The sequence below is a fragment of the Ictalurus furcatus genome, chromosome 25 (genome assembly GCF_023375685.1).
Source record: "Ictalurus furcatus strain D&B chromosome 25, Billie_1.0, whole genome shotgun sequence".
NCBI classification, from domain to species: domain Eukaryota; kingdom Metazoa; phylum Chordata; class Actinopteri; order Siluriformes; family Ictaluridae; genus Ictalurus; species Ictalurus furcatus.
The window spans coordinates 2,256,862-2,269,452 of record NC_071279.1 but is presented as its reverse complement, the minus strand read 5'-3'; the positions used below and the strand labels follow the sequence as shown (position 1 = coordinate 2,269,452).

Sequence of the window (12,591 nt, the reverse complement as noted above, 5' to 3'; positions counted from 1 at the left end):
AGAAAAAAAAAAAAAACATGATCCCAGTGACTTTGACCAAGGCATGGTCGGTGGTGCCAGATGGACTTGTTTGAGTATTTCCGAAACTAATGATCCCCTGGGAATTTTACGCACAACAGTCTACGTCCGAGTTTACACAGAACTTAGCGAGAAATCTTATGTTTCCAGAGTCCAAAGTACTTCAAAGAGAGTAAAATTTGAATAATTTTGAAGTGGATGCAGCAGGTTTCGACTGAGCGGTGGTTGATGAGCTAATCACAAAGCGCGTGAGGCGGCCTGGAAGCCACACGGCACTTCGTATTCTTCCAAGCTCTCCCTCTTAAGCGGAAGAGCATCACCTGGCCATCTGCACTATTCAGGTCAAGGACACCATGCTTCCGTTGCACGCATACTCCAACTTCAGACAGGCTCACATCTACAGAAATATCTTTCACAGCTGAGACAAGTCGAGAGTTCTACTGTTTTGGGACCTATATAGACATTATGCTGGCAAAACTGTGTGGACACTTGACCGTCACACCCGTATATATAGTCCTTCCCCAAATTATTGCCACAAAGTTGAGATCACAATTGTATAGGATGTATTTGTATGCTGTAGCGGTACAATTTCCCTTTAGTGGAACTCCAGCACGACAGTGCTCCTGTGCACGACGTGAGCTCCATGAACAAACTTGCCAAAGTTGGAATGGAGGAACTCGAGTGACCTGCATAGAGCCATGACCTCAAATCCACTGAACACCTTTGGGATGAACTGCAACACCCCCGTGCCTCTGACCTCACTAATGTTATTGTAGCTAAATGGGCAAATCCACACAGTCGTGCTCCCAACTCTAACCTTATAAAACCTTCCTAGAAGACAGAAGGTCATTATAACAGAAAATGAGGAGCTCGATCTGGAATGGCATTTCAAAATGGACACACGGACGTGATGGTCAGGTGTCCACAATGTTTGGCTGTGTAGTGTACCAGAACAAATTAAACAGTCTGGGAAATAAGATACTGCAGTTTAATCTTTTTAAACAACACACTTTGTTGTGCTAGATATGGAAGCGTGGCTTGGGGAACTAAGGGCAATTGGGGAACAGCAGAATGCTGCAGCGTTGCTGTTAACCTTGCTGTGTAACAGTACCATGTGCAAGTCAGGCAGGATGGACCCTGACCCTTGACAGAACAGGCCCAGAGTACAGACTGAGTGGACAGAGATGGATGACAGGAAGTCTTAGAATGAAATAGTAGCTCAACCTCTTTCACGTTTCACTCAGAGATGCTGAAGGGCCACGGAGATTGCTTCCTCCCAGATCTGTTCCCACCAAGCTCTCTGCCTGCTCTTCGGCACGACTTCAGAATCCTCCTAAGTGTCTGTATCACTGCTCTCTCCATTCAAGAAGCTTCTCCACAGCTCATCAGAGTTGGTTCACACACACCACTCGGGTTATCGATTCCTCCAGCTTCACAGACTCCAAACTTCCTTTTCTACATTAGCGCAACCAAAACAACAAACCAGCCAGCCTTCCTAACAGAACCTTCTCCTCTCTTTTTCACTAGAGATATCAAACAGTCAGGCTAAGTTCTGAGGCGGGAGTTACTTATGCTGATGTTGCTCCAGACAGCTGTCATGGAAACAGATGTCTGCTCGGTTATGATGTGCCAATGTGTTTGATTGTGACTCCCTGTGCCTGCACAGCACGGTGCCACCATTGATGTTACGGCGAAAAGAAGGCCTCGCACTGGATTCATTATCGGAAATTCCCCTACACTTTCTGCTCCCAGGTTGGAGGAGACGAGTCAGCTGTGAGGCGCTGTTTGAAGAGCGGCGAGACCAGATGCGCGCTAATGACAGCGTGTTTGCCGCCCCTCCTCCACTCCCTTCATCCTCGACGAATTAACACCGTGTCTGACTATCAAACAGAGAAAGGTGGAGGGATCTACGATTCAGAACATGCCCTCTTTGGAAGCTGTTTGCTCGCGTGCACGTGTCGTGCCAGAATGGGCCATGCACTAGTCTGTAAAAAGGGAGTTGAGCTTGAAGTGCTCTGCTGCAGTTCTAACTGAAGTTCTTGGCTTTCAGCTCCATCAAACAGACTGCAGCACTGTATACTAATGTCATCTGGGTGTGTTACACACAATGGAGCTCTGTGTAAAACGAAAAAGCTCGACTGACAACTACTAGCTGTGTGAGGTGATACACACTCAACACCCTGCTAGCGATATGAATCCACAGTCTCGCCCAAAGGTATTGCCTTCATATCCCAGCGTCAACGATACACGTCTCCACAGGCCTCCAGAGGAGCCGAGATGCTGCAGTGGAGATCAGAGCAGAGCATGCTGGGAGCTATGTTGGGATTCACACCTGCCTTCGTCTCATGAAGGAGAATATGTTCTCAATCCCCGTCTTTGCTGCGGGGCTTATCAGAATTTTAACATGTAGCATCGATGTCTAGACACAGGCTTACTGCAGAGAGCTGCACTCATCCAGCCAGACTGGAAACAAATACCCGATGCTCAGAGGACACCATCGCACTGTTGAGCATGTACCCGAGAGGCCATGCTTCCCCAGGTAAATCAACCCGACCTTCACACTGCTTAGATCCCGCCCTATAGGTTGTACGTCTTGGATTTAGTCATCAAACGTGTACAAGTCCAAATATGCATTGGTGTCGTGTGTAACATTAATAAACTAAAATTCCTGTACTTAACATATATTCCCCACAAAAAGCGTGCTATTGGAGAAAGCTAGTAATGCTCAGTGGAAGTTATTAAACAATGCAGAAATCGTTTAAAACGTCTCTCGAGTATTTGCATTTCTTTTCACTATTCTATAAACAGATTATAGCTCCAGTCTTGGTGATCCACAGGAAGAAATAAAAAAAAAACCCCAAACAACTGCAGTGCCATCTGGTGTTACGTTACGGTATTACAGTGGGTGGGTTATATGGAAGTATTTTGCGGACGATTTTCAAAAGCTTTCCTGTCTGCGGACGCATAAATTGTGAAAAATGAAAGCTGTTCATTACCGTTCGCATTTTCATTTACACAAACGTACGGCTTCTGCTAAATTTCGAACGGAAACAGTTCATTCACAACTGCATTTCCTACGTCTTACAAGTTCGTATCGAAATAGCAATAGGAAATCCCTTCGCGTTTGCATTTCCGACGCCACGCGCAGAAACATGACGCGAGTGTGACGGCACTCGTAGTCGAACGCATTTTAGAGCGCCTCGGGGTCGTACGTGGCCATAAAGCAAGCAGACGCAGTGTAAAGTTTTCGTCGAGGTGTAATTTTAACTAGCAAATCGCCCATAAAAACTATCCCGTTTCCACAAGCAAGCATTAGAGTCAAGGAAAGTTGGCTTTCAAACAACTCTTCACCTCACAGCTGTAGCGTTTGGAATAACCAGCATGTTTTGCACAGAAACAGGACCTTATTATTAAGAATATTATTACCATTTTAAATTTTATTGGCGGCGGCGGGGGGGGGGGGGGGGGGTTGATATCCACTCGGTTATGAATATTTACCACAGGACCAGAATGTTCATGAGACACGTGTTGAGATTTCAAGGACATATCACGTCCCCTTTATCGTATCAAATCCTCAAGTTTATTAAAACTTTATGCGAGCAGTGTTACGTCACTTCCGAATACAAACACGCCCGTAGTATACTTCAACCTCCAGCACTGACTGGCAGGTTCCCGTGCAAGAAAGGGATTGCGATTCCGTTCGGATTTTGGCAGGCGCCGTACACGACGCAGAGGAAGAGAAATAGCAAGCGGGGTAACCGCTATCGCCGTTTCGATACGACGGGGTCACGGGTCGTAAGACACGGGAAATGCAACTGCAAATTGCTGTTTCCATTGGAAATTTGAACGCGACTGCGAATACGATTCGCGGTCGCTTTTGAAAATTGTCCGCAAAATACTTCCACAGGGTATCACAATACGTTAAAACCAACAGATGATACAAATTAGACATACTGATATCAATAATGACATGATACGGTCTATTAACATTTAATTACTGGTTATTAACTAACTGGTTATGTATGGTTAAGCCCTCATGAAAACCCCGTTCTTTTACCATGCCTGTAAACCTGTGTGTTCAGAAACAAAAATGCTAGCAAAGCATCCAAACTCAGATGTTATTTATTTACAACAACAACAAAAAAAAGTCAAATGAAAATTTGAACATAAAAGTGCAGAAGCTTGCATTCCACAATGAGAACACACACAGTATTAATAACCTGAGCTCGTGCGTGAACACAGCAGCAGACTTCGTTAGCTAACACCAGTTACAACTGAGGCTTTGCTGCTCCCTCTCGAGAGAGCCTGTCTGCCTCCTCGTTTCCTAAATAGCCAGCATGGCCTGGGATGTGCATCTGAAAAATAAACAATAGAGAAGGATTGAAGACGGATGAATTGTGTTAACATCGAACAATGCCATCTCTCACTATAAAACCACAACACTGCCGGTCCAAAAGTCTGGACACACACTACATTCAATCTAGATTTTAAACTGGCAGGACATTTGGTAAAGGCTTATGGTTGATATTTGTTTTTACGACACATGTAGATGGTGAAGTCAATGCCCAAGTGTACAGTGCCGTCCACTGATATTGGCACCGTTAGTAAATATGAGCAAAGGCGGCTGTGAAAAAGTGTCTAAATTATTGTTTAAAAAAAATTTACACAAAAATACTCTGCTCTCATGGATATGAAAAAACAGATTTATCCAAAAAAAAAAAAAAATGTATGTTAAATATAGGTGTGCGATGAATTTATATGAGAAAATATATTTGAAGTATATTCCCATTGACATTTTTTTAATGTTATTTATTTACGTTTATAAATAAATAAATAAGAATAGGGCAACAACCAGGAGCTTATTGAGAAGATTCCAAGAGCATGAAATTCAGGAATACGGTTAAGAATTTTTAATAATCAGTAGTTTTGGTCAACATTTTTCCATTGTATAATTCTACACATGCTACTTCATAGTGTTAATGGAATTATTCTAATTAGTAGCAGATGGTAATTGTAGCAGAGCATGAATAGTAGAACAAAGAAAACCCTTTTATGAACAGCGTGGCCAAACTTCTGTCTGATAAGAGTTTTACTCCATTTTCTCCCAATTTAACAATTACCACCCAGTAGGAAGCTCTTTTGGACTCCTGGTCTTTTGTGGGTGTGGCATCGTCAGGCTTCAAAGCTGAATCTCATTGGGTGGGTGAAATAAATAAATGAACAAATAAATAAATAAATAAATAAATAAATTCTGCTGCGTCACTCTGGAGTTTAATGCATCTTAACAAAATATCTTAAACTAATAAACAACAAACCGGTCTAAATGTAGCACATAGAAATAAGCGTTTTATTGAGCTCAAATTATGTTTAATATGACTAAACATTATTAATTTATTATTAAAATTAAGTAAAAAAAAAACACGATATATTCTGAGGAAAAGTACCTTCGTGAGACCCGACAGAAAGTGTACATCAAGGTACGGCCTGCCAAATTCAACCAATAACCACACGAGCGAAATTTACTGCACTTGAACACTGCAATTAATAACAACCGAACCAAATTAATAAGATACGTCATAAAACACACGGACTTTAAATTAGACAATCCAGGGTGTGTGTGTGTGTGTGTGTGTGTGTGTTCGTTCTAACTGAGACCACACCTACTGTATCAGGAAACATACCCATTTAACATCAAGTCCTCCATTTAGCTCATCAAGCTTTTGGAAGTCTTCTTTATTGACCACCTTGCCACCTGTTTGGAGTCTCCAGCCATTGGTTTTCCATTTCTTTACCCAGCTGGTAATCCCTTCATGGAGCAAAAACATGCAGAGTTTTACACTAAAACATGAATATCATTTTTTAATCATGAACATATGGAAACCTGCATCAGAAGACTGATCGAGGACCTTCAAACGTGCTTTCATATGAACTCAGAAGGCAGGTGAAAATATACCGTTAATAGTGAACTTGCTGTCTGTGTAGACAACCAGCTTCTTGATCTCCATATGTATAGCTTGCTCCAGCGCCTTGCAGGCTGCCTGAACCGGAAATGGAAAATGAAGAGCATCAAACAGACAAAGCATAGGAGAAAAATCTGTATTACGCAGAAGATTTGATGATCCAATCCCTTATCAGTAAGTCTGTCTATGCTGTAACATTTGTTAATTGAGGCAGATTGTTTTGCTTAAGTTTACTTCGATGGAACCGTTTTAATCGGACGTTAGAGATCTTACTCGCGCCACACTGTTCATCACACGATGAATCCGACGTTGTGAGCGAGGACCGACGCGGCCTCCTTACTTTGCTTGCGTTTCCTCATTTGTAAGTCGCTTTGGATAAAAGCATCTGCTAAATGAATAAATGCAAGTGTACTAATAGATCGCTACCGTTACGATAAACGTCAGAATTCACACCGCAAGCCGCAAACACGGCATATAACGACAAACCCCGCCCCCCCCGGCTGTCACTTGACGATTACGCCTCCTGAGGTCATGTTGGGTATAAAATGTAACGTCGACAAACAGTAAACTCTGGGTTTTCTAATAAAGCTAGCGGCGTGACGTCGCGTGCGTTTGACATCACGCGCCATCGACTGGGAAACGGCTTATACGCCCGGGTAGTAAAAAAATCGCTAGTGTTCAATTTGAGACGATATTACCCTTCTACACGTCATACACTAGACAATTCGGTACACAGTGCATAGTGTAAGTGTACAGTACGTCATTAGGGATACAACTCTTTTGGGACTTTACTCTTCGATGCGTGTTTTCGGAACACGACAGGCCCCGCGCCGTGTGCAGACCGACCAATCGATAATGAGATAATGACTTTCATAATCGATTAGTTATTGCATATCTAATACACACACACACACAATTATTACTATTTTTTTAAAATCATACACGTATTTGTTTAGGAGCACATCACATGTTCAATCCAAAGAAAGCATTCGCATTTGGTTACATCTCTAGTCCGTAATGATCATGACAAGTCATTTAGCTTATAAAAAAATAATAATAAATAATAAAAAAAAAAGATATTTATGAAGGGCTTTAATTTTTTTAAAACAAAATGATAAACATTTTTTCTATCACCTTTTGTTTTTATCATTTGTTCACCAGGGGTGTCAATAGTTCTAGAGCTGAACGTAGGCTCTATGGACCAAATAATGAAGCATTTTTGACCCCCTTTATTGAAGTCAACGTATGTAACGTACTGAGCCCCCACTGAATCGAATCGAACACTGGGTAAAAGGTCTTTCAATGCTTAATCACTACCGTCATCTCAACTTAGTCCTGGAGTAGACCAGATCTACATCAAGGAAAAGCAGCCCTTAGGTTTTCCGTTGATTTATGGGTGTAAATGTTCTTCTGATAATGAGAGCCTTGTAATAACTCACCTGCAGTTCAGCTCGTTGGTTGGTCTGTCTCCCTGGTAACCTCTCTGCAACGTTACTGTAGAAAGTAGAGCAAAAAACAAACCGGCTCAGAAAATCCTAGGCTGAACAGCTCATTTTATACAACTCCAAACCGGTAACTAAAGACTGATTAGGTTGTGTTGGAGATTACGTTCTTTTATCAGAAAACACATTTGTTATTACGTGATCGAAGAGCGTTACTCACAGAGGGTGACTGGGACCCCAGTACACTCCGATCCCTGCACGAGCGCCATGTCTCCCATTTTTTGTACAACAGCCATCTGTGTACACCACCACCGCATCTCCTACGACCAAAACCAACACACCGTCTGTAAGCTGCAGTTCAGACTTTTAACTCAATGCTCTGGTGTTTGAACGCTGAATAAAGAGAAACCTCCTACCCCATATTTTCAAAATTATTACCCATGTAAGTGAGTCCGCTAGTACTGTTGGCAGCAGAGGGGTCGAGTTTCGCTCGTTTTACACTCCCTCCATCAACCTCGTCCTCTTCAACGGACCTTTTAGAGCAAACGGGAACACTTGGGGTATGCAGGGTGGCTTCAGAGTCTAGACACACAAAAACCTCATTGAACATTGAACTACAGCACGGTAAAGAAAGGACGGACATGACGGCTTTCGCTTACTGATAGAAACAAACAGATTTATAATAAATAAAAAGGTTGATCCGATTTAAACCAGACATCAAAGAGAAACAGAGAGAGTGTCTTTTAAGATCTGCAATTATATCCCCTTTAAAAATAAATAAAATTGAGAAGTAGTAGTGTGCTAGTAGGATCCTAAAGGCAAAAAAACTGTGGAAAATTGCTACCAGATCTTGATCACTAATGCTCTTGTGCACCATTTTCATATCAGAATTCCCCTTCCCCTCGATTCATGCTCCACTACAGCCGAGTTACAATCGTGTATGAAGGTCAGTTGTGTTTGAAGGGGTCCTGTGATTAGTAATTCTGTTACAGGGGTTGAAATTACAACCCACAATCATCAAAGCTGATATTATATTGATTAGCGAGTCAGTCTGTTTGTTTGTAAATGAGACCTTTTAGCTGTACTCATGTTCGACACACATGAATCAAAGAGGGCTTCGGGTGAATACAAAACACACAAAGCAGTAACGAGCAATACGTAGAGTTCATTTCGGCGTACGATAAAAGCGGCTTCGGCGTGTCAGATTTTTAATGTGCGGCTCAAGAAGCCGGCAGGGATGATCTATAATCTCCCAAAAATCTATACATTTCGTACAAATGGTCATCAGGATAAGCCAGGGGATTGTGTCCGTCCCTAAAAAGTTCTTTCCCTTCGAACACTGATGAAATATTCTTTTTTTTTTTACAGTTAAAGGGACCCCTGGATATGTTCCATACTCTCTCTCTCTCTCTCTCTCAGCTGTTTAATAGCCGTCACCTCACGTGAAGATTTATCTTAAAGCTCTTTACTTCTTACTCTCTGTGGAGGTTGTCTCGTTCCTTACAAAAGCCCAGGCTTCATCTTCACGACCAAACTTTTTATACCGTGCATCAGGAAATCTGTCCACTTGAAATTTGCACTCTTCCCTTTGGGATGAAGAACAGAAACAGGTAAGGATTAAAGCGAATACACACTGTGTGTTAAGAGTGAGAAGACGAAGAGTTGGAGTGCTCACCATGTTTGGTACACACCAGGCCTGTGTCCTTTCTTTACGGCGTAAAAGAAACTGCCCTTCTTACCCATTCCCTCAGTGCTGACACACAGAGCTCTGCGTACAAGCCTGGAAACACTGGATAATCTCAACATAACCTCTACTCAATCCATGCTAATAAAACAAGACCAACCAAGCGCCACGTTAGGAACAACAGTGCTCACCGAGAAAGCGTAGTTAGGCCTGAAGCTAACTTTAACTGGAGATGCGACAGAATAAGTGATGTGTAGGTTTGGTAGCTAGTTAGCAAAACATGGCGGCACTCATGTTTCGGCAATTTCCGTCTTTCAAAAACAGAGCTAAAACAAAGGGCAAAAATAGAACCGTATAAGTGTGTCTATTTATTCTAGCAATACGATATATTATTATTTTTATTATTATTTTAATTTTTTTCAAAATTAACGACTTGTTTATTCGTCGTGCAGGTGAGTTGTTGCGCGCTTCTTCTTCTTCTTCTATAAGGGCGCTTGGCAATACTGCCACCTAATGGCCTGGAGTGTGGAGCATCTATAGAGTGGCGCAAGGATGACGTCACTTCGTAGCGCCAAAACCCGGAAACGAATTAGCATTTTATAGCATATTTTATTTTATTTTTTTTCTTAACAACACGAACAATAAAAACGAGACATAGAATATCACGAAAACAATACAAATACAATAACCAAGAGCCAGAGGGGAAGAAAAATAATAATAATAATAAAAATACAAGGTTTATATACAACATTGAAAGCAGTCTTTTGAAAGATTGAAAGATTTTTTTTAAATTTTTTTTATGCCCATCAAAGATAAAACATAGGAATTATGGTCTACCAGAAACATTGACAGTAGCGGTATCTTACCCAAAAATTTGCATTTGTGAATAAAAAAAAAGCCAAGTATCATGAAGAGATTAATAGTGTACTGAAAATACATTTACGTTTATTCATTTAGCGGACGCTTTTATCCAAAGCGACTTACAAATGATAAAATACAAGCAAAGCGATATATCAAGCAAAGAACAATGCAAGTAGTGCTTTTATAGTGATAAGCATTTTAGAATGGCTTTTATTATATAATAAGAATTTGAGTTGTGATAAAGGAAAAAAAAATATGAAAGGTATTAATTAGAGACGCACCGATTATCGGCCGATACATCTGTGCATCTCTAATTAATACCTTTAATATTTTTTTAAAGGCTATTTTTCCGTTATCGCTATCGGCCGATAGTTTAAAAGCATCCGACGATCAGGACCGATTATATCCTGTCAATCAAAAGATGGCGGGAAAACACATCGATTTCATGCTGAGTGTAAAGATGATGTTTCTTGTGTGGAATGATGACAAAACTGCAGTTTGGAAGCTCTGTAATCTCTGCACCGCTAAAATTTTAGCAACAGAAACGGAAGTTTCGGCGTCAAGTCTAACGTTAATTAGAGTAATGTGTTTTCTATTTACGAGACCAGTTACTGTGAAACAACTTGCTGAAATGGAGAGAATAAAGTTTTTATTTCCGTTTCTTTCAGAATTCTTTTGAATCAATTATTATTAATTTAAAAGAAGGTATAAAAGGCAACACTATCGGTATCGGTTATCGGTATCGGCCGATATCACTCTGAATAATCAGTTATCGGTATCGGCTGAGAAATTTAGTATCAGTGCATCTCAAGTATTGATGCATATTCTGACATTTTTTTTGAGAGAGAGAGAGAGATAGGTACATACGAGTTAGCAGTTTAGCCCTTCCGGTTCCATTGTCTAAACTCAATGGGTTTTTTGAATGGGATTTAGATTAAAAACCTGAAATAAGGTCTATGGTGAACAAAGATTAAAATTTTTTCACATTTTATTCTACGACATAAAAATACACCAGTAACACCCCGTTCATGTTTTTTTTAAAAAGCTTTTACGTGTATTGAAAAAGGCGGTTGCTAACATGTTGCTAAATGGCACTACAGAGGTTGTCAGGGACAAGGTTTAGGTATACTGTGCACAATTCCCCACCAAAAATATGGATGAAGATCCATCCACAGAGTAAATCTGTAAAATGTTTTTAAATCAAGTTTGAAAAAGTTTGTCGGAAGCTCGGTGATGGTGACGCTGGACTCGAGCGACCGTGGTGTAGTTCCTTTATAGCATACAGTTCACTTTTTATTTCTGGCGATTGTATCCAGGCTTCAAAATTAATAAAAGTTGGGTTCGTTTGTGAAAAATATCTTCATGGACACAACATATTATTGTAAACTTTTGTCGATTACAGGGCTTATTTTTTTCCCGATAATCCAAAAGCCTATGGGAAAATCCTATTGGGTTTTTGTCGAGGGAACTGGTGTGATGCTAACTAGCAATGCTACCTGCTGTTCCAGCACACCACCCCTAAAATAAATGGGTAATTTCTATCTTAACCCTCCTATTATGTTATGGGTTGATCCATTTCCACATTTCTCTCTTTTTCTCCTTTAATTTTTTTTGACTTTCCTCATTTAGGGTCATGAACTTATATGCAAATATTTAAAAAGGGTTAGTAAAAAAAGTTTTTCTCTTTTAAGCTGTTCTTTGCTGTTTTTGTGTGTATTTAAACTCTGGAAGTCATTTTGCCCCGTAACATAATGGATGTAACTTTTTCCCCCAACATAGGGTTAAACCATAAAGAAAATATTTCCCACTAAACTTTTCTGTAAATGTCTTTGTCTTGAGAGGCCCATCCATCCATCCATCCATCCATCTTCTATACCACTTATCCTTTTCAGGATCGTGGGGAACCTGGAGCCTATCCCAGGGAGCATCGGGCACAAGGCGGGGTACACCCTGGACAGGGTGCCAATCCATCGCAGGACACAATCACATACACACTCACACACCCATTCATACACTACGGACACTTTGGACATGCCGATCATCCTACCATGCACGTCTTTGGACTGGGGGAGGAAACCGGAGTACCCGGAGGAAACCCCCGCAGCATGGGGAGAACATGCAAACTCCGCACACACAGGGCCACGGTGGGAATCGAACCCCTGACCCTGGAGGTGTGAGGCGAACGTGCTAACCACCAAGTCTTGAGAGGCCTTCAAACTGAAATAAGTATTCTGATTCTAACAACATAAAAATACTAGTTTTTTTCTTTTTATAAAGTATGCAAATTTTGCTAAAGTGTGCTAGATAGAGTTTCATCTGCAAAAATGTATTGATTGTCATCTATTGTTTTTATTCATTTATTTATCTTATGGACTCGGGGCGTCTTGCCTTAAAGTCGTGTTTTATTTATCGTTTTCCTGACAATCACAACCTGCTTCCCAGCTCCTGTTTATTATTATTACCTAACACGCGCGCGCTTCTTCTTCTTTTTCTTCTTCTTTTAGTGTTAATGGCGGTTGGCAAACCAACTAAAGGTGCATTACCGCCATCTACTGGACTGGAGTGTGCGCAGTAGATTGGCAGAAAAAATAAACTAAAATGGAAAATAATAATAATAATAGTAATA

At 40.9% G+C, this 12,591-nt stretch overlaps 1 protein-coding gene across 3 annotated transcripts; it reads right to left on the bottom strand.

The window, feature by feature from the left end:
- Positions 1-4,124: 4,124 nt before the first annotated feature.
- Positions 4,125-9,601, bottom strand: rnaseh1 (ribonuclease H1). Of its 3 annotated transcripts, XM_053614137.1 has the most exons (10): positions 9,538-9,601; positions 9,296-9,430; positions 9,096-9,209; positions 8,897-9,006; positions 7,859-8,002; positions 7,641-7,740; positions 7,418-7,472; positions 5,972-6,056; positions 5,700-5,824; positions 4,125-4,373 (listed from the first exon to the last, which is right to left on the bottom strand). In XM_053614137.1, the coding sequence occupies exons 3-10, from the start codon at positions 9,161-9,163 to the stop codon at positions 4,287-4,289; spliced, it is 774 nt and encodes a 257-aa protein (XP_053470112.1). In that variant the 5' UTR covers positions 9,164-9,209; positions 9,296-9,430; positions 9,538-9,601; the 3' UTR covers positions 4,125-4,286. The 3 variants fall into 3 exon arrangements, with proteins under 3 accessions (XP_053470112.1, XP_053470111.1, XP_053470110.1); XM_053614136.1 differs by lacking the exon at positions 9,538-9,601 and having other exon boundaries at positions 9,096-9,200; positions 9,296-9,528; XM_053614135.1 differs by lacking the exon at positions 9,538-9,601 and having other exon boundaries at positions 9,096-9,528.
- Between the last annotated feature and the right edge of the window lie 2,990 nt (positions 9,602-12,591).

Coding starts and splice junctions, on each gene's coding strand:
- rnaseh1 (XM_053614135.1), bottom strand. CDS start 9,226: ATGTTGAGATTATCCAGTGTTTCCAGGCTTGTACGCAGAGCTCTGTGT. Junction 6,057..7,417: donor ACCAACGAGCTGAACTGCAG/GTGAGTTATTAC, acceptor TTTCCGGTTCAG/GCAGCCTGCAAGGCGCTGGA. Junction 4,374..5,699: donor GAGGACTTGATGTTAAATGG/GTATGTTTCCTG, acceptor TTTATTTTTCAG/ATGCACATCCCAGGCCATGC.